The sequence below is a fragment of the Zalophus californianus genome, chromosome 6 (assembly GCF_009762305.2).
Source record: "Zalophus californianus isolate mZalCal1 chromosome 6, mZalCal1.pri.v2, whole genome shotgun sequence".
In the NCBI taxonomy this organism is placed as follows: Eukaryota; Metazoa; Chordata; class Mammalia; order Carnivora; family Otariidae; genus Zalophus; species Zalophus californianus.
In genome coordinates, this window is record NC_045600.1 from 61,930,943 (window position 1) to 61,957,907 (window position 26,965).

A 26,965-nucleotide genomic window follows, 5' to 3' on the forward strand; every position below is an offset into this window, starting at 1 on the left:
GAATTTGGTCTCTAGCCTCTCTTTCTGGAGCTGGAAGTTCCGATCCTAGAATCAAGTTTGGTTCCCCTGGCAACCAGCCCTCATCCTTAGGTTACCTAGGATTGAGGAAAACCTAGGGGTTTTCTCTTAATCATCTTGTTAATATAAAGTGAGGTGTGGTTGTAAGGGGTTTGTTCTGAATAACAAAAGATACCTTCATCACTCTCATCACTTAGGAAATTCCAAGGGTATTAGGAGTTCTGTTCAGAACACGGGGAAGACCGAATGTATTATTTCTCATTAAATCACGTATAAGTCACAATATCACTGTACTCACACGAGGACACAGGAATTGCCGGGAACCATTTTAGAGGCTGCCCATCATGTCCTCCTACAGGTTACTGGCTAAACATTTTCCAGAGTGACCCACTTAAAATTGTAAATCACTGCTCACAACAACTCACTTCTGCTCAAAACCCTCCAATGGCTTCCCATCACTCTTAGAGTCTGAAGTCCCTACCTAAGCCTAAGTGATTTGGCCCTAGGTGTCTCTCTGATCTCACCTCCTTCAACTTCCCTTCCTCCATTGCTTTACTTTAGGGCTGTGTCCTCTGACATGATGCGCTGACCCCACCTTGGGATGTTGCCCTTTTTCCTCTGTCCCACCGAGCTTCGTGTGGGGCCACTGGTGGTACTACAGTCTGGGAAGGAAGGTAATATGAACTTTCTGGGCTGGGGGCAGAGGAGGAAGAGGAGTTCTACCAGATGACTTCCAGGGGTTTCACAGAGGATTCTGGAGATGATGAGTATCAAGAGGACAATCAGACACAGTGGACGAGGTGGGCCCTGGCTTTGACATCAGTGCCGAGAAGCTGAAGAGCCGAGAAGGAAGCACTGAGGAATCACCAGACCTATGAGGGGCTTCCCAAGAGCTTGAGGCCTCCGAAGGTCAGCACTGCTGGCAACTCTCAGAAGGCTCGAGAAGAAAGGGCACTGCTATGGCCAGGACTGCAGGGTGATGGCTCTCACAGTCTGAAGTCCATGGGTCAGTCTCTGAGCGCACACATAACGTTCCCTTGGGTCCCGGGGAGGCAGGGCCAGTCCCAGCGGTGAAAGAGGCCCCAGTGTGAGTGGCCACTGATGGAAGAGGAGCAGCTCAGGGAGGCCAAGACCACAGAGGAGCCGGACTTACCTTCATCAGAGATGACATACTAACGTTGAGTTCGCTCCTTGCTGAGTTACAGGTAGAGATCCACCAGGTGGCGTTGGCACACAAATGAGACTTTATTTGCAGTAAATAAAGAGATCGTGGGGCATAACTTCCAAAGCCGTGACTCCCCAAGCAGGGGTAAGCAGCTTTTTTAATTTTAGGGTTTAGGATGAGTATTCAGAAGGGGAAGATTTGTCTCACTGGTAAAGGCAGGCAGGTGTGAGATTGCATAGTCCTACTTAGAAAACTTGCCTACACACACACACACACACACACACACACACACACACACACACACACATCCTTATGTTATATGCTGTGCTCCTCCTGGGGTGGAGACTTTATAATGAAGCAGCAGTAACTGTGGGACCAGAAGAAGGGGTGGTAGGCATGCTCTCAGAGCTGATCCTGGGTTCCTTAACTCGGGTTAGGAATGCAGGGTCTTGCTTACTTTTGAAATAACACTGGGAGTTATACCACGATTTATTGTCAGCGTTATCCTATTTCCTGGCCTGGTGGAAACTGTAAGTTTTTGCATTCCCTTTGTGCCCTTCAAATCCTTAACTACTGTGGTTTTTGCATTTCTTTGTAATTCTGACACCTTCCAGAAACTTCTGCGAGAAGTGTGTTTGGGTGAGTAGGGCGCAGATCATGGGGTAATAGCTGGAGGCCTAAAATGACTTCTTTAGTGTCACGAAAGCTAGGTCTTGTCTTTTTCTGAGGACCCCTGACTTTTTCTGCTTAGAGCAGAAGTAGCTAGAGGCTGCCAGAAAGAAGCAGGATTGCAAGAAGCAGGAGTTCCCAGGGCACATGATCACTTTTTATTCAGTGACAGTGTCCCTGGCTGGGGGAGCTGGGCCCCAAGGCAGAGAATGTCAGTGGAGAAGCACTTGATCCTGCTTCCACTGCTTCAGCCTTGACCCCTCCGTGCTGGGCCTGGGTCTGTCTTCCGCACTGCTCACTGCTCATGTAACCTCATCACTTTTAGTGATGTGATGACATTTGGAGAATGGGTTCCCTAAGGGTGGCCCCCCAAAGATCCCTCTTCTGAAGGGCTGCTCGGTGACGTGGTGGCTGGGGGTTACCGAGCAGTTCCGGTCATGATGTAACGAAACCAACCTGAGATTGCCCAGTCATAGAAACTGCACCAGGTGAGTTGTCGCACAAAGAAAACTTTATTTGCAAGTAAGGAGATCACAGGAACGGCTTCCAAAGCTATGACTCCCTGGTAGGGGGACGAATGGGTACCTTTTGTTTAGGGTTAGGATGAATATTTAGAGAGGGAAGCCTTGTCATCGTATGTGGAGGCCAGTGTAAGGTCGTGCATGTGCCTTAAAGAAACATGCCCAGGGGCGCCTGGGTGGTGGCTCAGTTGTTAAGTGTCTGCCTTCGGCTCAGGTCATGGTCCCAGGATCCTGGAATCGAGCCCCGCATGGGGCTCCCTGCTCCGCGGGAAGCCTGCTTCTCCCTCTCTCACTCCCCCTGCTTGTGTTCCCTCTCTCGCTGTGTCTCTGTCAAATAAATAAATAAAATCTTAAAAAAAAAAAAAAAGAAACATGCTTGTACACACATTGTATGGTTATGTAAATGAGGTGGAGGCTCCTCCTTGGGCGGAAATTTTAGTATTATGATGAGGTAAAGGCAATTGCCAGTCTTTTCCCGGTTCACTTCCCAGTCCATCTGCATAAGCACGAGTCAAGGGTTTAGCTCAAACGGTCTGGGTGGCTGCGCTGGGCTGGTGGCAAGTCTTGTCAGGGTACTCGCCATCATCTGAGGGGTGGTTTTGGGTTTCATTTGTCTGAGTTAAGAGGTTAACCAGAAATAAATAAGAGCTTAAGGAAAAATCGAAGACAAAGGTTAGTGAGTACAAGCAGGCGGGCAGTAAAGGTCAGGTCTTGGGGTCTAGTTGGTTGACACTGGGAACCTGTTAGAGACATAGCTTAGGCCCCTGCTTGACCCCTTCAAGATCATCCTTGAGGCCTGCAAGAAGGGCATGACCGCCCACATACTGCTGCCCACTACTGGGCCCTGGGCCCTGGGCCACCACCTCCTGGGCCCCTCCCTGCTCTGGGCTCCGGCCTTGTACCAGAGCACCGTCATCAGATGAAGAGATGCCTAGTCCTGAGAAATCTCTCCTGCCCTGACTTTGCGGCTCTTGACATTCTCCTCTCCTTTACCCCCTTCTCTTCTTTGTTATCCGATCTTTGTCCAACCCTTTTCTAGATTCTATTTTTCTATATCTTATATTTCTATTTCTGATCTTTGCCCAACCCCTTCCCCTGTCTTTCCTCCTTGTGTTTTGAATCTAATAAAATAAAACGCCTCTCTGTGCCTGCCTCTCTCTTTTTCTTTCTCTTGCTTTCTTAGTCTCTCTTGGTTATTATTGAGCTCTTACCCCATAGAGAGGACTATTTCAAGCTGATAGTCTTTCAGAGAGTGACTCTTTTTTGTAGGGAGAGGTTCACTTGTTTCCTTATATACAATTGATTTGCATATATAATATAATATATATATAAAATGAATGTATTATATTTCTTAGAGCAGTTTTAGATTTATAGGAAAATTGAACAAAAGTACAGAGAGTTTCCATATATTCCCTCTAGACCAATTATTAGCATCTTGTATTGGTGTGGTTCATTTGTTATAACTGATGAGGCAATGTTAATATATTATTATTAGCTGAAGTCTCTAGTTGACATTAGGGTTCACTCTTTGTATTGTGCAGTTCTTTGGGTTTTGCCAAATGCTTAATGTCATGTATCCCAGCATTATGGGATCATACAGAATACTTTCACAGCTCTGAAAGTCACCCTTATCTACCTATTTACTGCTCCCCTCCTTCTCCCAAACCCTGGCAACAACTGATTTTTTTATTGTCTCTAAATATTGCCTTTTCCATTTTTAAAAAAGATTTTATTTATTTGAAGGAGAGAGAGAAAGAGAGCATGAGCAGGGGCAGAGGGAGAAGGTGAGGGTGAGAGAGAAGCAGACTCCCCACGGAGCAGGGAGCCCGATGAGGGGCTCTATCCCAGGACCCTGGGATCATGACCTGAGCCGAAGGAGACGCTCAACCGACTGAGCCACCCAGGTGCCCCGAAATGTTGCCTTTTCCAGAATGCTGTATATCAGAATCATGATTTTCAGGCTGACTTCTTTCACTCAGTATGCTTCTTTCTCCATGTTATTTTGTGCCCTGATGACTCATGTCTTTTTATTGCTAAATAATATCCCATTGAATAGATGTGTCACAGTTTGTTTATCCATTTACCCATTGAAGGATATCTTGGTAGTTTCCAATGTTGGGGAATTATGAATAAAGCTGATATAAATATTTATGTACAGGTTTTTTTTAAATTTTTATTTTTTAAGTAATCTCTACACCCAACATGGGACTCAAACTTACAACCCTCAGATCAAGAGTCGCAGTGCTCTACTGACTGAGACCCTATGTGCAGGTTTTTGTAGACATAAGAACATAAGCTATTCAAAATGATGTTTACTTCCAGACAAAGGGCATGAGGGAACTTTTTGGGGTGATGAAAATGCTAATGAAAACATCTCAATTTTGGGCACCTGGGTGGCTCAGTTGGTTAAGCGACTGCCTTTGGCTCAGGTCATGATCCTGGAGTCCCGGGATCGAGTCCCACATCGTGCTCCCTGCTCAGTGGGGAGTCTGCTTTTCCCTCTGACCCTCCCCCCTCTCATGTGCTCTCTCTCTCTCTCATTCTCTCTCTCAAATAAATAAATAAATAAAAATCTTTATAAAAAAAAGAAAACATCTCAATTTTGGTGGCAGTATATATATTTGTCAAAGCCCATGGTACTGTGCACCTAAAAATAGTGAATTTTACTGTATAGAAAGTATATTTCAATAAGCCTACCTTAAAAAAAGTTAATTATGACCTCCCCACAAACAAATGATGTTTGCATAAAATTTGATGCTTATGTAGAAAGTTAAATAAATGAGTCAGGATTAAAAAAAACTATACCTAAAATAATAAAAATATTAATGCTGTTGTCTCAGGGTGGTGGACTCATGAATGGTTCTTTTTCTTTATTTTTGTTATGTTCTTTCTAATAAACACATCATACTTTAGCTGTAAGAATATTAAATATTTCCACTAAAATATTGATAAAAATTGAATGTATGGTTCAATCTTTGAGGATGTGAAAATGCACAGGAAAAAACTGGAGAGAATACTAAAATAGCAAAAAGTGATATCAACTTTGGGGATGATTTTTTCCTTGCTCTTTTATACCTATCAGATTTAAAAAACCTAACATTAAAAAAATTAAATTTCTGGAGTGCCTGGGTGGCTCAGTCGGTTGAGCGCTGCCTTCGGCTCAGGTCATGATTCCAGGGTCCTGGGATCGAGTCCTGCGCTGGGTCCTCCCTCTCCCTCTGCCTGCCGCTCCCCCTGCTTGTGTGCACTCTCTCTCTGTCAAATAAATAAATGAAAATATTAAAAAGATTAAATTTCCTCATAAGGCATCTACTACATTTATAATCATAAAAGTATCCCACAGAATTTGAGGTGACTTTACATACTTGTTAGGTATAAAATTCACTTTGTTTCCCATGTAGCTAATTCTTTTGGAAGTGCAGGAGAAACATGATTGCTAGACATGGGGGTAGGATGGTACCTCTGGACACTGTCAGTGGAGGCCCTGGGTGGCAGCAGGTTGTTGTACTAATCAGGCAGGGCAGCCCAGGAGGCCATTGCTACCCAGATACCTACTTGCTGTCTATGCTGTGTCAGTCATCAGAGAGGAGTTGGGTCCTTTCTCCCCAAGGCTGCCACTGGGTTTCGTCTGTGTGTTGGCAGCATTTTCTGTTCTGCACACCAAAAGGCAACAAGTCATGGGGACTGATTGAGAGCCTGTGGTTCAGAAGGGGCAAGACAGGATTCTCTTATCCCTTCCTTTTCCTTTCTTGGCCCATTTTCTTCCCTTTTCCAGGTAGGGATGAGATCATTGGCAAGATGAAGGAAGGGTAGAATACAGAGCTTTTGTTGGAATAATGCTGCGACAAGGAATAATGCTGCCCTGCTCCCCCTCATGCTGGAAGTACCCATTCCCCTTGGCCCTGAGAGGCCTCTCTCCACAGGTCCCCTGGATCTGAGAGACTGTCACTCGACTGGGAAGAAAAACAGTTCTTGGAAAAGACCCTTTATATGGCTTATTCAGGTCACTAAGCTAGTTCTGTGTATTTGTTCTGCATAAAGACATGTAATAGTGTGTTGTTTGAAGCTACCGAGAAGAGTGGGGAACTGAAACACTGATGTGTGGGTATTCTTCTTTCTTTTTGCCTACAGATTTTAGTAAACAGCAGAGCCTTACTTAAAATGTTGAGTCTGTGGTTTTTATTTACTCAATATAGTGTTTTCCAAATTGTGGTATGTGTACCACTGGGATGATTTCATGTGGTACATGCACAAACTTTATTTATTTATTTATTAAGATTTTATTTATTTGAGAGAGAGAGAGAGATTGAGGGCATGAGTGGGGGGAGGGGCAGAGGGAGAGGAAGAAGCAGACTCCTTGCAGAGCAGGGAGCCTGACGCAGGACTCGATCCCAGGACCCTGAGATCATGACCTGAGCCCAAGGCAGACGCGCAACTGACTGAGCCACCCAGGCGCCCCTTAAACCTTTTTTATTTTAGTAGTGATGTGTTTGTTATAATAATTAGTTGAAAAATATAACCAGCATAAAAACCCCCCACAATTTTGTGGATATTGTTGCATATGCAGCCTCATTTCTTAAAGTCTTAAGAAGTGAGAAATACTAAGCTAAGAGAGCACTCAGGAAATCAGTAAGGTCTGTGTTGCTCACTTCATTTGTGTGTGTGTGTGTGTGTGTGTGTGTGTGTGTGTGTGTTCCTCTTGGGGCCACTTGAACAGATGTCCGGCTTCTTGTGGGTGAAAACAGAGACCACTGAGACAGACTCAGGGACAAAAGGCAAAGGTGTAGGTGACATTAGAAATGTGGGCATTGCTATGCTGCGATGCTTCACCTGCTTTCGTTGCCTACAGTGTTTATCCACTGAACACACACACACACACCACACACACTTATTTATTTATTTATTTATTTATTTATTTATTTAAGTCTTTTGTGAAATTCTGGGAACTCAGCAAAAATAGCGCCAACTGAATCGCTTCAGGCCCACCGAACATGAAGTCATTTGCCATCAATAGCCTGTGTTTGTGGGTCATTCTTGGGGCCTGGCAGTTATCTGACACAAATTCTGAAAAATATCTTTACAAAGAAGTCTAAAAGCACACCGTTTCATTAACTCACCATCAGTTGGTCAGTGAGTGATTTCCCCGAGACCATGACAAAGCACATCCTATGTCAAAGGAAGGATAGGACAACTTCTGTGGGTCGTTCTGAAATACCCGAAAGCCAAGGCCGCGGCGGAGCGTGTTTGTCTGTGACAACTCACTTTGCTTGTGGTGCTGTTGGCCACTGACTACCACCCGTGCTTTCTTGCAGGGTCGTTCTCACGTTCTCTCCTCAGGTTGAGTTTTCTCTGATGCCCTCCCAGGAAACCATCACTCTTTTAGCGTTTGCACAGCCTGTGGTGCGGCGCTCTGCTGGCCCTTCTCACATCGTCTCATGGTTATTTACCCGTGCTCACCCTCTCCTGCTAGGCACAGCTGTCCCCTTCTGGACCCCCCATGTGTCTCCTGCAGAGGAAGCTGGGCTCTTCCATCGGAGTTCTATGAAGCTCTTTTCCAAAAGTCCAAAGCATAAGTGGAGACCGTTTTAAGGAGATTCCCTGAAGGCTCCTGGATAATGCAAAGGCAGTGACATGCAGAGAATAGTTTACTTAATTCCTTAGCAGGTCAGGAGCCAGGTTTCCTGCAGTTCATTGCCTTGCTCCCAGGCTCTTCTGAGGGTCAATTTAGCTTCCTCTTATTCATGCTCACACCACACATGCCTCAGGCATCACTATTCCTCAGAGTCTGGGCCAAACTCACTATTAGACCTCAGGGTGGTGGTAGCCCAGCTTTACTGGCAGACGAGTTGCAGAAGGTTCCGCCCTTAGAATCATCTTACACATGGGGATGCCTGGGTGGTTCAGTCAGTTGGGCGACCGACTCTTGATTTTGGCTCAGGTCATGATCTCCTGGTCCTGAGATGGAGCCCTGCATCGGGCTCTGTGCTCAGCGTGGAGTCTGCTGAGATTCCCTCCTTATCCCTCTGCTCTTGCCCCCCCTACCCAACTTGCACGTGCATACGTGCTCTCTCAAATAAATAAAATCTTGGGGCGCCTGGGTGGCTCAGTCGTTAAGTGTCTGCCTTCAGCTCAGGTCATGATCAGGGTCCTGGGATTGAGCCCTGCAGCGGGCTCCCTGCTCCGCGGGAAGCCTGCTTCTCCCTCTCCCACTCCCCCTGCTTGTGTTCCCTCTCTTGCTGTCTCTCTCTCTCTCTTTGTGTCAAATAAATAAATAAAACCTTAAAAAAATTAAAAAATCAAATAAAATCTTAAAAAAAGTAATCATCTTACACACAGTTTAATGCTCTGCCATTGCCATCTTGAAGTTCTTAGTAATTACTGAACAAGGGGCTCCACATTTTCATTTTGTCCTGAGCTCCACAAATTATGTAGCCAGTCTGAGGACACTCTTTCCTCACCCCTCTTAAGTCTTCTGCCTAAAGCCTGTTTTCTGCTGTTGTGTTGATGTCTTCTTAAGCCAATCAATGGTATAAGTGATGAGTCTCATCAAGGGGAAACCCCACCCTTACCTTTAGGGCAAGGCTTGATCCTATGGTCCCCATAAGGTAATCTTATAAAACACTAATATTAGATATTTCCAAATCTAGGTATTTTAAGTGTTCAAGAGTTCCTAGAGTCCATTCTAACCTAGTCATTCTGTTACAGATGATAATGCGATTTGTGTCAGTTTTTCTTTTACTAAGTTATCTTCAAATTTAGAAGCACCTGAAAATAAAACAGGCCCTTAGAAAATGTATCAGCACTTGTTTATATACTAGAGTGAGTCAGAATTGTCCATTTTTTTTTTTAAGATTTTATTTATTTGACAGAGAGACAGCGAGAGAGGGAACACAAGCAGGGGGCGTGGGAGAGGAAGAAGCAGGCTTCCCGCTGAGCAGGGAGCCCGATGCGGGGCTCGATCCCAGGACCCTGGGATCATGACCTGAGCCGAAGGCAGACGCTTAATGACTGAGCCACCCAGGCGCCCCAGAATTGTCCTTCATTTAAATCCTGTCTAGAGTAGTGCTGGGAGGTACTTGATAGTTCTAAGCCCAGTGGTTTTCAAGCTGGGCCTGATGGGGTTCTAAGAATTCTCTGAGGAGTATATCAGGGGCCACTGGGGGGACAGGCTGGATGCCGTTTAGCTGAGGCTTAGGGTCTTCCATCTTGGCTTCAAACAGAGTCACTCTTTTTCTCTTTTATATTTTGAACTCACATAACAGTTCTGCTGCTAAAAAGAAATCTTGAAAACTTCCTATCTGGTTCATCTCATTCTACTCTCAGGTGCTGGAAGAAGCCACTGGAATTTAGAGATTTAGTGAATTGCCCCAGATAACCAAGTTTATTAAATGGCAGAGCTAGACTTCAAGTTTGACCTCTTGACTCCTGATGGTACTTGGGCATTTAATACTATAGTTGTGTACAGACTGGTTAAATAATTTCCCTGGGATGTGGTTTTATAAAAGCCAAAGGAACATGTTTGCTTGGCTTATATTTCCAGGAAAACCTGAATTCATTCCTGTAGGTGCCACCTCTAACCCCATCTGGACGTCTCATAAATCTGTACAGTTATTTGCAAGAGGACTCGGCAAGAGAGGATGGAAGGTGAAAACCAATGGGATATCACTGCTGGAAAAACAAGTTCATGTTCTTGAACAGGCAGGCATGGGAGAAGAGATATAAATGCCCAGGAAATTTATGAAAAAGTGCTCAACTTCATTGGTAGTCTAAGACAACAGATTGTTGTATAACGGATTGATAAAGATGAAAAATACTGTGGGTTGGCTAGAAGGGGCAAAAGAAGCATTCTTATCCTCTGTTGGTGGGAGTATAAATTGGTACTATTGCAGGACTTCTCTGCCTTTAGTGCCTGTGGTTCTTGGTTGCGCCGCTTTGAAGAATGAAGAGGTAGACCAGATGAAGAGTGGTGGGCAGCAAAGCAAAGTTTTATTGAGTGATAGTATAAAGCTCCTGGAGAGGGAAGGGACCCGAGAGGGGTGTCCTTGGAGTTTCTAAGTTTAGGGTTTTTTGTGAGCTCTTTTGTGGAACTATCTTAAGCAACTAGGGTGTGCTGAGTCATGCCAATCAGGACTTTGGTCACATATCTGTCTACCTATTAGGTTAATGTCAGTGTGCTGAAGATCTTTTGTGCTGACATCTGGGGGCTGATGTCTTTTTTTTTTTTTTAATAACCAAACATATTTAATATATTTATAACAAAAGAAGAAAAATGTGGGAAAAAATTTTAAGTTATTTATAGAATTTACCTTCTTTTAAGCATTAAGTCTGATACAGGTATGCATCTTAGACCTGTTCCCAAAACCATAAGGAAGGATGTCAGAAGCACAGTTACCCGAAGACCTCTCTTGTCCAGGAGCCACATGAACGCGAAGCAGGGCAGGAAGCCGATGGGTCCCCACAGCACAAGCAGCGCGATGTCCCAGCTGGAGAAGCCATAGGCCTGGCGCGCCGAGTTCTGGATGGGGCCCCAGGTGTTCCAGACCAGGCCCTGCGCGAAGCCCAGCAGCGAGAAGAGCAGCTGCACCAGCCAGCGGCGCCCGAACACCCGCCCGGGACCCGGGGCCGCCGCGGGCAGCGCCGCCGCCGCCGCTTCCCGGCTTCTCCAGACAGCCCCCGGTGCAGGCCCGAGCCTGGGCCCCAGCGGTGGCTGCCGCTCCTCCTCGCTGCTCCAGCCCGCGCCCATGGCGACGCGCGGCCCGCGGGGCCTCTGCCCAGCGCGGTCCGGGTGGCCGCCGACCGGCCCCGGGAGGATGCGGCTGTGGGGGGGGCTGATGTCTTAACTGCTCCTTGCCCATGATAGGGACAGATGCTTTGTGGTTAATTGTCTTATTTTAGGACATTCTGCAGAAGTCATTTCTGCAAAGGCTGCAAAACCGAATGCTAGTGTAGTCCTGTCTAAGCTGTGGAACAGGATGTTAGAGCCTGTATCGTCTTAGCAGTCCTGACTCCGTATTTCCTTGTTGGACCCTGGCCCCTGACTGCCTAACTGCCCAACTAACTCCTAACAATACCACTTTTTTGAAGGGAATTTTGAAATACCTTTTGAGATTTTAAATAGACTTTTGATCTAGCAATCTAGGAGTTTGTCCTACAGTAGTACTCAAATAACAGCACAAGTTTATTTGTACGAGGAAATTCACTTGTTGGGACAAGTGAGGGCAGAGGCATCCTTTCTCCGGGCTTCACGTTTGCATGCGGGGGAACTCCACCAGACTAATGTTCTTGTCCTTTTGCCCTAACTCCTCACTTACCTTAACCCTGGAGAGGAGGAACTGTTTTTTATTTGTGTGTTTGGAACAAAGAGCTGAGAACTTTCCGTTTGGCCCCTTCCTCCCCCCTCCTTGATTGGATTTGCCTGCGTGAAGTTGTGCTCTTATCAGCTCTTGATCATACCTCCGACCTTTGGGGTAACCTGCGGTTTTGGGGTTGGTGGTGGTAGGGATCTTACTAGCAAACTCATTCGGCTCTCACACTCAAGCCATGTTCTCTAGAACCTGCTTAAATCAGTAATGGAAATGACATTTGATTTCTATATCTGAATCCTGTGTCTTCGTCTTTTAATTATTCTGAAATCCAATAGGAAAATGAAGAATATTATTGATAGTCCCTTCAAACTCAGTAATAGAAATTCTAAACAACCATAATGTCCATTAAATAAATTGTGGTAATCTTGTTCAATAGAACACCATGCTGCCATTACAAGGAATGAGGTAATCTTATATACAGACATAGAAAAATGTCCATAATATATTGCCAAGGGGGGAAAAAGGGCAACTTGTGTAAGAACTTACATAGTTAGAATTTGTGGGTTTTTTTTTTTCCTTCAAAGTTTGTACATGCCCTAGCAGAATGGGAAAATGCACACTGATACACTGATAGTGTTTACTTCCAAAGGCTGGTGTGGTGGGGAGCTTTTATTTCTAGAATGTATTCTGTTTTGCTTGAAGTTTTTTTTTCTTTCCCCACAAAGAGCAAGAATTGCTTTTGTAAAAATAATAAAATCAAATTTATTATTCTAAAAGAAAAAGTTGTGATTATTTTGTTACTGGTGAGATTAGATAGTCTAGTGATCGGAGACAGTACTTAATTCAACAATTTTTCCCCCCTCTGGCTACAAAGATAGGTGAGGGCCTTGGAGATGATCAGAATTCATGGCTCTTAGGCTAGAAAATGATACTTGGTCATATTTACCCCGGTACTATTTTTGAGTTTGTATATAATATCTTAGTTTAACTCTCTGATCTCATAAGAGTCTTTATTGTTTATCTTTTTTTCTTCTGATAGTAAAAGTAATACAAACTGATTATATAGAATTTGGAAAATAGAGAAAAACACGAAGAAGCAGAGGGACAAATGGCTTATGATCCCATCATCTAGAAGCAAATATTCATAACATTTTGTGTTGTCTGTTTCCCATTTTTTTCTATGCATATTTGCACATGGCTGTTATTACATTCTAAATTCAGATTTGTAGCCTGCCAGTCTTTTACTTAATGTTATATCATAAGCTTTTTCATCATGTCAAAAAACTTCATAAGCATCATTTTGAAAAACTGTAATATTTTATTGTATTTCAGTTAGAATACTTTTGAAGTGTGGTCTGAAAGCAGATGGCTCCAGAGTTGATCAGGGTGACAGGCCAGTATCTGTGATTCACAGGCCCTTCCATAATAGTTTCAAGATGGCTGCCACAATTCCAGACTTCACGTTTCTACGCAGTTGAATTCAAAGCAGGAAGAATAGGAATTAAAAAAAAAAATGTACTTTTTTTTGGAGGGGGAGGAAGAGAGGAAAACTTTGCCAAAAATTAAGAGCTTTAAAAAATATTTATACCCTTTGACTAAGTAATTCTATTTTGGGAATCCCTCTAAGGAGGTTTTCTCTTACAACTCCTTGAACAGAACTAGGTCTCATACCTGTTCTTGGACTAATCATTTCCATGATTTATCTCTGGGATGTGCCAATTCTACTCAAACCCATTATTAAGGGAATTATCAAAGAAAGAAGAGGAGGAATGTAGCTATTGAGTAGGTAATTAAGAATATTTCCTCCTTCTGTATTGGACATAGAAAATATTTTTCCATATAAAATACTTTTGCATATAAAATATTTTTGCATGTTAGATAATTTTCTTAGCAGGATTCACCTAAGTAGAATTAGTAGATCAAAGGGCATACATATTTTTATGGTACTTGATACATATCACGGGAATTGTAATATTTTTCTTTTTACGGAATTCTGGATTTACAAATGAAACAGGACAGAAACAAACACCACAAAAAAAGAAAGCCCGTGTGTTCTCAAAGTTTTCTTTTAGTAATTACCGAATGAGCTGAAATTGAACAAAATCACAGTTATTCTTTCTTTCGCAGAGGAGAACAAACTCTGAGGTGAACGTTATCATGCGCTGAGGAATACAGAGCTGACTGGGTCAATCTGTCTGTCAGTTCTTCTCATTCTGTCTCCTTGAGATCATTTTATCATTTACCACTTCCACCATGACTGTAGGAGCTATGGAAGGGAAGATCAAGCGCATCTTGGTTAATTTTGCTTTACTATTGATTAAGCGGAAGATAAAAAAAAGTATAAGAAGTTAAAACAGTCAACAGAAGGAATTTCTGAATATCTCTGGTCTGGTTATCTTTTCAAACTCTCTGCATCGGGTGATTTAGTCGACTGCCATTAGCTTTTTTCCCTATAAAAGCATTCGTCACACTGGAATCTTAGAGGAGAAAGAGAAATATGGTTAAATGCCCAGGAGAACTGTTGTGAGTGTTAAATAAAATTTGGTCGCTAAAGAAAAGCTGAAGGATTTGTTGGCATGATTCTAATGGATTAAGGCTTTGCAAGAGGGTGTGCTAATTAAGTCCACTTCATTTTTCCATGTGTGCCTTTTCTCACCTACCTTGAAAAATTACAGTACCGATGGCACTTTAACAAAGACCTCTTCCTGCATTTGTGGAATTGACAGGACCCACTGATGAATTGGAAGTTCCGCTCCCTAGAGAATCAGCTGCAATTTCTCTCACATATTTCTTAAGTTTTATCTTAATCTTGTATAAAAGATAATCTTTAGAAATTCTTTCCTCAGTAGACTGCTCTGTTTTCCCATAAAATACACTTGCAAATAAGTCTGCAGATTTCTCAACACAATGCCTGCAGCAACACCCATGATAAATCCTTTCTTGGCCTCAGCTTTCTGTAACCTTCTCCATCCCTCACAGTGACACACATTTTCTCTCATTCATCTTTTATTACAATTCACCATTGTGCTTGAATACCATTAGCTTGTATGCAGCACTCCCCTCCCCCCCACCCGCTTTTTTTTTTCCTTTAAGGGACAGACTACTGTTGTTACGCACATTTCATCTGGAAATTGACTTTGGTGTTATAGGTTCTAATATATTTACCCAACAGGTACAGAAAGGTATTGGAAAAAAGAAGAAATATTTTTAACATCGTAAACCTCTAGCAAAAATATGTGTGTAATAGAATCTGGTACTGTGGTATTACACACATTACAACTGTCACTGTGACTTAGAGCCTTAGTTTAGCTGAAGGAAAATCTATAACCCCAGAAATGCAACAATGTCTGAGTCACAGTTCAGGGTAATAAATGTTTTTCACAGAATACTATAATCCATATTTCCGAAGCTGATGCAACAAAGGAATTTCTACTAGAAATCTTTCAATTTCAGGGGTGGAGGCTCCAATGCGGAGAGAAACAGAGGGAGAGAAAAAAAGTATTTAGAAAAAAAAAATGATACACTTGAGTGACACCACAAAGTGCCGGATGTTCAGAAACCTTAGCCATCTGGCTATCGAATTTGGTTGCTGCATATCCTCCTCCGATAAAAGGCCAGAGAGGGCAGACTTTATTTGAGTAACTTCAAGAGTGGACTATTTTTGTCTATAAAGGGCATATTCCCTTTAAGAGAGAATTGTTTTATGACTATTGCAAGAATTTGGGAGGAGGAATCCTAGACTTGGATCCTGAAGGGCTGTCCTCAAACTGGGAAAATGAAGGAATTATAAGGCCTCACTGATGTATTGCCTTTGTACAGGTTTGGGTAGGGACTGATAGTCTGAGGAACATACTCGAATGCCTGTGATCACCACTCATGTTCTCTTGACGTAGCCGGCAGTGGTGGCAGATAGGAAAAGCCTGGGATGGCAAACAGGAGGGCAAACAGAGGTCTGTTGGAACCACCGAAAAAAAGATGGCTGGTTTAATTTGGTAGGCTTTGTTATGATGCTTGTTTCTGGCCAACTAAACAGTCATTTTTGAAAGGAAAGCAGGACCTAAAATACTTTTTTGTTCACTTGAGGGAACATGGATAGAGTATCTGCTCAAGTGCTGGAATTTGCTATCACAATACGGGCCATGTCACACTATTCCCTTCCCCTTTAAGTCTGTTACACTCCTACTCATTCCTCAAGACCCATTCAAATGTCCCTTTAGAAATGCTTTCCTCCTACCTCTCAGCAACGAAAACAGCTTATTTGTATTCACTCTACATTACTTATGACATTCTAAAGTTAGTTGCTCACATGGGCAACAGATTGATTTGCTGAAGATCAATCCCCCAAAGTCATTTAGCCAAATTAAATTCACCAAAAGTCAAGTGAGGAAACCAATTTGTTTAATGCAAATTTCCCTACAAGTGTGTGATTTATTCATCGTAAGCTCCTTGAAGGCAGAAACCTTGTCTGATTCATGCCTGGTGCTCCTGCATAGCTCAGCATATTGCTTGGGGGGTATTGAAGGGGTTAGTGGATGCTTAGTGCCTATTGAATTTCATTGCATATAATTATAATATGGATGAAATATTATGATGATGATGATTTTCTTGCTTTCCCTATGTTCATTTTTTCTGTCTTGGGTATGATGCCTAGCAGGACTCTGTAGTTTTCCTGCCAAGCCTATCCTTCAGGTGTAGAGCTTACATTGATTTATGTGAGAAATTCAGCTCTTTATTTGGATTTAGAGCCTCTTGGCCCCCCAGTAGCTGGTGTTCTGCTTGTTTTATTGTAATTTCTTTTAAGAATTCATCTTTGCTTATAATTGTTTTCCTGTCCCTTTGTTTAGTTTCCTTGTTGCTTCATTACGTAAGTGACTCATTGCCATTGGTTGTTGAGAAGTGGATTGGACATCTTTTCCGTTTACTCCCAGAACTCCCATCTCCATCATCAGCGGGATACAAAGTGCAGGGAAACAAAGGCAAAGGCAAACCACTGGGACCTCTGCGGTTGAGGAGAGTGATGTGAATGTGGCAGCATTGTTGGTTGCACACCATCAGCGACTCCACCCCTTTCCTGCCAATGAACCCCATTTTGCGAAGGTACTGGGTGGCCATATGCCCCAGGAATGGTGGGGCCCTTCCTAGCTCCAGGGAGAAAATGATGTGTGAGTCAATTGTAGTAATTCCCCTTTGCCAGTGAGTGGTTAGGAGTAGGCATCAAACCCAACGCTGGCTGGTGAGATATAAGGGGATGGCTGCTGGAGGACTTTGAAAGTTTTTCACGCCTAGTAAGCGTCACAACTGGGAGAAGATTTCTTTCCTGCTTTGGATGTTACTGGGTGAGGATTTGGTGCTTGCTACTATTTCTGGAGCCCAGACAGACCCATGATGTTTAGCCACCAATGAACCAATGCTATAGCTGCCTTACCTTAGACTTCTGTACTTAAGCCTTGGTACCTGGGGTTTCTTGCTATTTTCAGCTGAAAACATCCTAAATAAGACAGTATGTGTGTTGCTTTAAGGAATAGTTGAATAGTCCCTGACAATGGCATTTGGTAGATGTTCCCTGAGTTCTCTAATCTCAGCCCGGCATGAAACTTACACGATTTTAGAGTCAACAAGTTCTGTGATCCAGCTCTGGTGCCGCCATTTACTAGCTCTGTGACCTTGGTCAAGTTACTCAACTTCACTGAGCCTCATATTCATTCTCTGTTTCCCATTGCTGGAAATCTGAGTCTCTTATCAGCCCTCACTCCATCTCTGTCCTCATAATACCCAGGCTGAGGATTTTGGAGAATTTTGCTTTTTAGCAAACTCTTTTTGATTAAGAATCTGCCATATACTAAGGACTTCAACTGGCCTTCAGGAAGTGGTATCAGTTCTCGGTTTGCATTCATGGCATTTACGTTGGCTAGAGTGGTCTCTTCTATTTTAAACAAAAGAGATAATGCAAATTGCTGGTAGCATGTAAAATTAGCTGAGGAGTGAGAAGGAGCAAGATTTTTAGAAGTCTTTTATGTAGGCTATAAAAATCTAAATGAACATCTTTCAAGTGAGTCCTGGAATAATTAGAAATGAAGAATTGGAAACTTTCATTTGAATCCCACAGTAGATTATATAAGGGTTTAAAATACATGTCTGTTGTCCTTTTAGCTTTCCCCTCACCTGAAATATGGTACATAGAAAAAAATTATCCTTAATTTTAGTCCTTGTGAATAGTACACAAAGGTCCTAAATTTTGGATCTGGGGAGTAAAATATAGCTAAGATTAAAGTCCAAGTTTCTGATATTCCGTGTCCAATAATAATCACTTGAATGAAGAAATGTTCCATTCATTTATGGAAAATCCTGTATTTAAGATGATAACAAACAGTTAAAATGTAAATTCATCATGGTATATTTCATAAAGTCATTTAATACAGATTAATATTTATTTCTGCTAACATCTATTAATAACCTAAGCGAATGGATAGAAACTTTCTTAATATGGTAGAAAAAAATCAATCTCAAACCAATAGGTAAGATGATTCTTAATGCAAAATACTAAAGGCATTCCCATTAAAGCCAGGAACAAGGTGAGAATGTCCACTGTCACCATTATTATTTAATTTTGTATATTCTAGCCAATGCATTAAGATAAGAAAAATAAATAGGAGGTATAATTATTAGAAGGGAAAAATAGAAAATGCTCATTATTTATAGACAGAATAATTATCTATCAAAAAACCCAAGAGTATTAGCTGAAGAACTATTAAAACTTAATAAAGGTGGCTGCTAAGATATTTTCCTTATGCTTAGCTATAAGCTTAACAAGAAATGTGTGGCACCCGTGTGATGTTATAATGAAGAGCCTATTGTTTGATATTTAACTTCTAACAACTTTTAAGCCTTACCCTTCCCTCTTCCCTTTGGGGCTCACTTTTGGAAAGCTGTTAAGAAAGTGAGTTCTCCAATGGGCACTGGCAGGAGATAGCAACCTGTCCCTTGTGGGAACACATATACCAGACTCCTCACTACTCCAACCACACAAAAAACCCAGAATAGTTTCCTTTCCTTGTTCTCTCAATCAGTCTTGGACCTGCTTGAGAGCCCTGCCCTGCCTTCCCCCAGAGACCTCAATTATGTAAGTAATAAGCCTTTTTTAATGGCTTGATATGTATTTGTGGTGTCATCAGTTTTGACACTGGAATCAAACTTTGGGTGGGGATCCCTTCTGCTTTTGCTGGGTGACCATAATAGGTATATAGCAGATATAAAAAGACCAAGATGAAAAATAATGGCTAACATTTACTAATGCTTGTTATCTTCTTATATACTGTTTTCAGTGCATTGGATCATTTAATTCTTACAACAATCCTATGAATAGGTGACATCATTACTTTCCTTTTATAGATGAGGAAATAGAGGCCAGAAGTTAGGTATTCTGCACTAGAGCACACAATGATCAAAGGTGGGGTCAGGATGTAAATCCAAAAGTGTGGTTTCAGAGCCCTCTCTAAGTTGCCACATGGCAGATTATACTTTACCCTATCAACCATTTCATATTTGACTTAATATTTTAAATGAAAAACCATACCTATACGTTTACCCCATGGTGGCTACAAAATGTGCATTAATTTTCTCTTGGTAGGTGGCTTGGCACTTTTGCATTTAATTGATGATTTGTGACATATGCTTAAAATCTGGCATACCAAACCAGGCTTTCTGGAAGATGAAATGGAGGCACAGGGTATTTAAGTTAATTTGTTTAAGTGTCACATATCTATGAAGGGGCAAAGCCAGGATCTGCCCCTATTGCCTTTCTGATTTAATAATTGATATTAGTATACTGTTTTACAACTAAAAAAGCTTGTTACAGATATTATTTGAAAACCTCAACAGTTGTGGGAAAGTAAATATAGAGGTATAAATCTCCTGTTGTTCAGATGAGGAAACAGAGCCAAAGAGGTTATGTAATTAACCCAAGGTCAACACATGTTAAATGTATGTAGAAGACATAACTGTGGTCTTTGATACCACATTTTTCATGGTCCTAGCTTGGTTTCTTGTTCAAGGTGCTCCTAGAAAGTGCTTAGATATGGAGAGGTCTGGCATACCACATCCCCTTTCAGATTTGAGTGATCCAAACTGGAGTTTCCTAGGAATCTGAATCTGATCTGTGGGTGCTCCTTTGGCTCCTAGAGAGCTCCAAGCTCTGATAACAAGATCTAGAAGTGGTCAAAGTCTCAGTAAGTGTTTTATTTATTTTTTACCTTGCTTATTTTTTTTAAAGTTTTAATTTAAATTTCAGTCAACATACAGTGTAACATTAGTATTAGGTGTACAATACAGTGATTCAACACTTCCATATATCACCCAGTTTTCATCACAAGTGCACTCCCTAATCCCCATCACCTGTTTAACCCATCCCCCCACCCACCTCCCCACTGGTAACCATCAGTTTGTTCTCTATAATTAGGAGTCTGTTTCTTGGTTTGCCTCTCTCTTTCTTTTTTCCCCATGCTCATTCGTTTCTTAATTTCTACATATGAGTGAAATGATGTGGTATTTGTCTTTCTCTGACTGACTTATTTCACTCTCTAGCTCCAACCATGTCATTGCAAATGGCAAGATTTCATTCTTTTTTATGGCTGAGTAATATTTCATTGTATATGTATGTGTGTGTGTATGTACACCACATCTTCTTTATCCATTCATCAGTCAATGGACACTTGGGCTGTTTCCATAATTTGGCTATTGTAGATAATGCTGCTATAAATATTGAGGTGCATGTATCCTTTTGAATTAGATTTTGCCTTCTTTGGATAAATAGCTAGTAGTGCAATTGCTGGATCATAGGGTGGTTCGGTTTTTAATCTTTTTATTTTTTAAGTAAGCTCTCTGCCCATTGTGGGGCTTGAACTCACAACCCCAAAATTAAGAGTCACATGCTCTACTGGCTGAGCCAGTCAGGTGCCCCTATTTTTAACTTTTTGAGGAACCTCCACACTGTTTTCCAGAGTGGCTGCACCAGTTTGCATTCCCACCAACAGTGTAAGAGGTTTCCCCTTTCTCTGCATCCTCGCCAACACCTGTTGTTTCTTGTGTTGTTGATTTTAGCCATTCTGACTGGTGTGAGGTGATACCTTATTGTAGTTTTGATTTATATTTCCCTGATGATTGACCTGTTACTTTTAATCCCAGTGTGGCTGAACTAGGGGATGCCTTGCTAGTTTTCAAATTGCTTTTCAAATTTATTTTCTCTTTCAATCTTCACAATGTGTCTGAGATACACAGAAGAGGTAGTATAATTCCCATTTTTGTTCATAAGGGAATAAAGTCTCAAAAAGGTTATATGACTTGCCTAGAGCCATGTGGATAGGTTCAGGGATAAGGTTAGCATCCAGATGTCTTGACTCACAGTCTGTTTCTACTCCAGCAGCCAACCAACTTGTGAGTTGAGCAAGACAGAGAATGGATTGTGTGGGAGTCATGCCTCTAGCTGATATTTTAACCATTATGGTAGGTGTATGTTCAATGAAACTCACTTGTTTCCAAGACAACAGGATTCAAATGAAAACCTCAGTTGCTCAGGAGGAGGCAGATTCACTGTCATTTCTATCCCTTTGAAGAATTGCACATTTTGATGGGCAAAGTGCCAGAAATAATTAAGCCAAATAGCTCCACAGAACCCGGTTGGAGCAAGAAAGCTGAAGAAAAGAAACATATTTATATGTATATAAATGTGGGTGGTGTTTCTGCTGTGAGAGTCTTTCAACAGAAATCACGACAATCCAGGAAAATCCAGGGATCAATGCCACATAGAAAAGAACAATAATCTGGAAAGAAAAAAAAACAAAAACAAAAAGTAGGAGCACCTTGAGGCGGAGAGATGGGGATGTGGGAGGAAGAGAAGGAGGAAGAGAGAGGCGAGAGGAGAAGCTACCTGGTCCCCCAGCCCTTTCCCTGGTCCCTGGTGGAAGAAACAGTGGATGAAATGATCAGATTTTAACTTGAATTCCCTATGTTGAGTCAAGTGGGCCCAGAGTGTTCTTTTTTTTTTTTTTTTTTTTTGCTTTTCTTGTGAGGTATCCACTCTGGATCTAATTTCCCATTTCTCCAGTGGAGATCAGGAGATTTGGAGCCGAGCAGAGATAGATTACATTCTTCTGTACTGGCTGCATGCCACACTTTGTTACAATTTTTAAAAAAACCTTAGTTTATTATAGGATGGAAAATTTGGTTTCTCAGGCACGTGAGAGGGACGATACTCTTTTGATTTCTTCCATTCTGGTTTTTAATTCATTCGACCTTTATCGAACGGCTAGTCTGTAGAAGGTCCTGCCCTAAGAACTGGGGATTCAGAAATGAGTAGGGCCTAGCATTCACTGGATCATATTTAATGTACCGACTTATGTGGTCTTCCTAGCTAAATACAAACTGACCCTTGAACAATGTGGGGATTAGGGGTGCCAATGCCTGCCTAGTAGAAAAATCAGTGTATAACTTTCAACTGCCCCAAAACTTAACTATGAATAGCCTGGTGTTGACTGGATGCCTTACTGATAACATCAATAGTTGATTAACACATATTTTGTATGTTACATGTATTATATACTGCATTCTTACAATAAAGTAAGCTGGAGAAAAGAAAATGTTATTAAGAAAATTGTAAGGAAGACAAAATACATTTACAGGACTGTGCTGTACTTATCAAAAACAATCTGTGTGTAAGTGGACCCGCATTCAAAGTTGTGTTGCTCAAGAGTCAACTAGTAAGGAAAATACCATAGCCCTGTTGTGAGCTACAGAGTGATTGTCCGATACGTGGTGTGTTTATGCAACATTTATTTGTTCATGTAGTCAACAAATAATTATTACCTCTTACTAAGAGCCAGACGCTCTGCTGCCCATGGGAGTCTCCAAAAGTGAACAAAAGCAACATGTACAACAAAGAATTAGTACCCAGAATTTATAAAGAACCCTATAAATCCATAGGAAAAGAACAAATAAACCAACAGACCAATCAGTAAATGATATAGACAGGGGAGTCACAGAAGAGGAAAACATAAAAGGCTACAGAACATTTGGTAAGGGGCACCTGGGTGGCTCAGTCAGTTGAGCGTCTGTCTCTTGATTTCAGCTCAGCTCAGCTCATGATCTCAGGGTTCTGGGATCGAGCCTTGCTGTGGGCTCTCTGCTCAGTGGGGAGTCTGCTTGAGGATTCTCTCCCTCTCCCTCTGCCCATCCCCCTGCTCACATTCTCTTTTTCTCGCAGAATAAATAAATCTTAAAGAACATTTGATAAGATGTTCGCCCTCACTAAGCTAGTGAGGAAATGCAAATTAAAATCACCACAAGATACTATTTTATTTTTACCTGCTAGTGTGGCAATGATGAAGTTTACTAATATCGAGTATTATTGAGTTGTGGGAAAAGGGCTGCTTTCCTAAACTTCTGGTGGGAATGGTAAAATGACCTCTGACTTTGGAGGGCAATTTTATCTATGAAAATTGTTTGTATCAAGAACAATGGGAAACAACCCAACCGTCCCTGGAGTGGATAGAGGACATGGTATGTTCTTATGGTGAAACAGTACACAGAAATTCAGAGAAACATATTAGAGTTATCCACATCAACATGGACTGATCTCAAAAATATACCATAGAGTGAAAAGAGCAGGTTGCAGAGTTGTATGTACTCTATGACCATTTCTGTGGAGAGAAAAAAAGACCTCCCCCCGCCACCAAAATCAATACTACACAATTTCTGTAGTGTAGGTGAAGAGTCTGGTGAAGATACATATCAGATTATAATAGTGGTTATGTCTTGGCTTGTGATGGGGAAAAGACTGAAGAGGTCCAAGGGGACTTCATCTATATGTGTAATATTACATATTTTTGGCAAATAGATCATACATAATTTATCTGTTAAAAATTAACTAGAAGAAATAGGGTCCAGGACACAATTCCTGTCTTGGAGGAACTTAATGACTAATGGCCTTATCCCCTGGCAGAGCTGGGATTAGAACCCAGGTTTTCAATTTCCTAGTGCAATGATCTGTCTCTTGGATATATGATAAATTTAACCACCTGTGAAGAATCTCGCACCCTGACTTGCTTTCGGCAAAGGGATAGCTTTTCCAGCTGGCATGAAGGTTAAGGCATTTTATTTCTTTTTTTGTGTATGGGGGTGGATTTTTCATTAAAAGTTTTTTTTATTAACAAATGAAGAAATGCCAACCATATTTATAATGTATGTGTAAGGTATACAGAATAACAATCCAATGAACGCACTCATTAACCTACCACCCAGTTGAAGGAATAGAAGGCATTTTCAAAACATTTTCATAACAGAAACTGGTGAGAACATTTGGACTGTCCCATCAGAGACAAAAACCTAGAGGGCTCGATGGTGTTCTTTCCCAGGCTACGTCAGCACCATTTCCACCACTCCCTAGCAGCGAAATAAATGAAACAAATGGCCCTCTCTGGAGAATTGGAATCTTCTCCTCTTTGTATGCTAAATGGCCAAGAAGTGATTTATCTGGGCTGCTCCTAGAGGGCGAGAAGTCACACAAAGGTCTGAGAGACGCGTCTGGAGGTAAATAGAGTGTCCAAGTGTATTTAGCTAACGATAATGCAAACCACAGGAAGTACATAGCATGGAGGAAGGAAAATGTGCCTTTGCTGTCTGGGAAGTAATTGAACATTTATAGTTTGGGAATAGTGAGTTCAGAGCTGGAGGAAGGGAGATCCTTGTTCCAGTCAATGAAAAAAAAATCAGTGTTCTTTGGAACCCAATGGGGAATTAAGAAGTCCATTTTGAGGTTTCTCAAGTCTTTATCTGAGGAGGGATTTAAGCAGGAACTAGTTAAGACTGGACCCAGAACCTGGGTCACACACACAGACACACTCACAGGTGTACAGACACTTGCATGCAGGACGGGAGAGAGAGAGGAGGAAGGAGGACAGAGAGACAGAAAGATCAGAGGGGATAGGTGGAGTTTAATGCCACAGACTTGTCCTCCATGATCTCCTAAGGTTTTGGGGGCCACAAGGCTCTGACACATGTGGTATGAGAGCCTCACAGTAACATGCTGTTCACTCCAAAAAAATGCCTGGTAGTCTAAGAGATCAGAACTACAAAGGGATGATTAATGAGTACACAGAAGCTCCTGCCAGCCATGTGGGGCTCCCCAGAAATCCCAATTTCCTCTTTGCAGACAGTGCTGGAGAACGGAGCTCTTTCCCTCCCCACAGCCCGTGGGACTGCCAGATAGAACCCAGGATACAATATTTGGAACATATTTACACTAAAAAATGGTTTGCTGCTTAGCTGAAATTCAGATTTAACTGGGTATAGTTTTTATTTTCCAAATCTAGCAACCCTGTGTTTATGAAATATGCTTGCCCTGTTCCTCCCTCAATTCCTTTTTAAATTCTGATCAAGTCAAAGTTCTGCATTCCTGCAAAGACCCCAGGCTGCTTCAGAACGGCCTGTGTAAGGTGATAATTTTCCTTCTTTAGGACCCATAGTCTAAAACTAAGGAGGGAAGAAATGTACTGCTCTCATTTCCACCAGCCCCAAGACTGGTCCCCCCTTCTGCTTGAAGACTATCTCACCATGTCAGAGAATTTCTAGTGCCTATTAAGCCAAGAAGGTCTTTCACTCCAATGCCAGTGGAGAGAGTGTGATGGAGATCATTGTGCAAGAATATTCAAGACTAAGAAAGAACTAGAATCTTATCTCTAAACCTTACAAAATCTAGAGGGGCATGGCAGGAAGAGTCTGTTAGCACAAAGAACACAATGTTAGTCACAATCACAAACACATCTGGAGTTCAGAAGATGGGCAAGGTGTTTCTTTACTGTTCCCATTGGGCTATTCCCCTTTCCTATTATAGTTAGCCTTGGAGAAAATCTAGAAAGTCCCTTCCACTTTGCTCTCCTCACAGTTGAAATTGGGAAGACCTGTTACCTTCCCTGCCTGGGGAGCGCAATAGAGGATTATCACCTCGTCTAAGCCATGAGGTGGCAAATTACAGCTTGTGGGGCAAATCCTGCTCACTGCCTGTTTCTGTACAGCTCGTGAGCTAAGAATGGGTTTTATATTTTTGAATGTTTAAAAAAAGTCAAAAGAGGAACAGTATGAAGTGGATATGTGGAAATCATACACAATTAAAATTTTGGGGTTCATAGTTTTATTGGAACACAGCCACACTCATTCTTTTATATATTATGTATGGCTGCGTTCATGCTGTAAGGGCAGAGGTGAATATTTGCAACAAGGACCATGTGGCTCACAAAGCCTAAAATGTTTACAGTCTGGCCCTTTTACTATAAATTTTGATGACTCCTGATTTAAGCAATAAATTTCTCTTACTAATAGTAGCTGCCCCTCTGAGAGTGTAGCTTTCAAGTGTATTTACTCTCTGGGCTACAAGATCCCATTCCCACCAGGAATGGATCATTTAGAACCCTTCTGGTGGTCGGGGACAGAAAACCCAGCTCAAAGCACCAGGAATGGATCATTTAGAACCCTTTTGGTGGCCGGGGACAGAAAACCCAGCTCAAAGCACTCGTCCTGTCCGAGCTAGCTGCAGTGTGCGACTGATCTAATAGTGCAGGCATGTTGGTATGAAAAATTTGTTTTGCTTTGGAAACACATTATTGTTATTACTGGAAGAACATTACCACAAAAAATTTCACATGATCTTAGTTTCTATCTCCTGACCTGCCTTCCTGTGTGCGGGCTTTCTTCTTTGTCCCTTCTCCAGAGCTCCCCCTACTGGTAACAGATAGGCTATAGTAGGTTTCCGGCCTGACAGCCTCATTCTAGGCTGGTTCCCAACTCTTGTCACATCTTGACAAACAGAGAAGATGTCATTTGTAAAGCACATTGAGAGAAACGAGGGGGATTTGTGCGTGTTTCCATAGGGCTCAGTGAAAAAAAAATCTGTTACATATTTTATAATTACAATATATAGTTTTTATAATTATGAAAAGGAAATGAAAAAGCATTAGGGAAGATATTAAATGTAAGATTTGTATAAATCTTACAAATAAGATCTTTCCAAAATTTTAAATGTGAAGCTTGATCTTGCTTGCATAAACATAACATTTTAATTTCATATTTTATTTGAAATTGTTACATGCATTTCCTAATCAAGTCTTTAGAATCATGATCTCTTCAGTTATGATAGTCACTAAACAAAAACATTTGCTTACACAATTAAGTGGGAAAACATGTAAAAACTTTTTTTAAACAACTATTTTAGCACAGCTTAAATTATATTTACAAATGTGGCA

At 41.8% G+C, this 26,965-nt stretch overlaps 1 protein-coding gene and 1 pseudogene across 1 annotated transcript; one reads left to right on the forward strand and one right to left on the reverse strand.

Moving 5' to 3' along the window:
• The first annotated feature begins 696 nt into the window (after nucleotides 1-696).
• On the forward strand, nucleotides 697-1,194 carry LOC113909287 (annotated as a pseudogene).
• A 9,481-nt stretch (nucleotides 1,195-10,675) lies between these two features.
• Nucleotides 10,676-11,116, reverse strand: LOC113909286 (solute carrier family 49 member 4-like). The gene has a single exon (XM_035728060.1). It carries the CDS (start codon nucleotides 11,114-11,116, stop codon nucleotides 10,676-10,678), a length of 441 nt encoding a protein of 146 aa, XP_035583953.1.
• Between the last annotated feature and the right edge of the window lie 15,849 nt (nucleotides 11,117-26,965).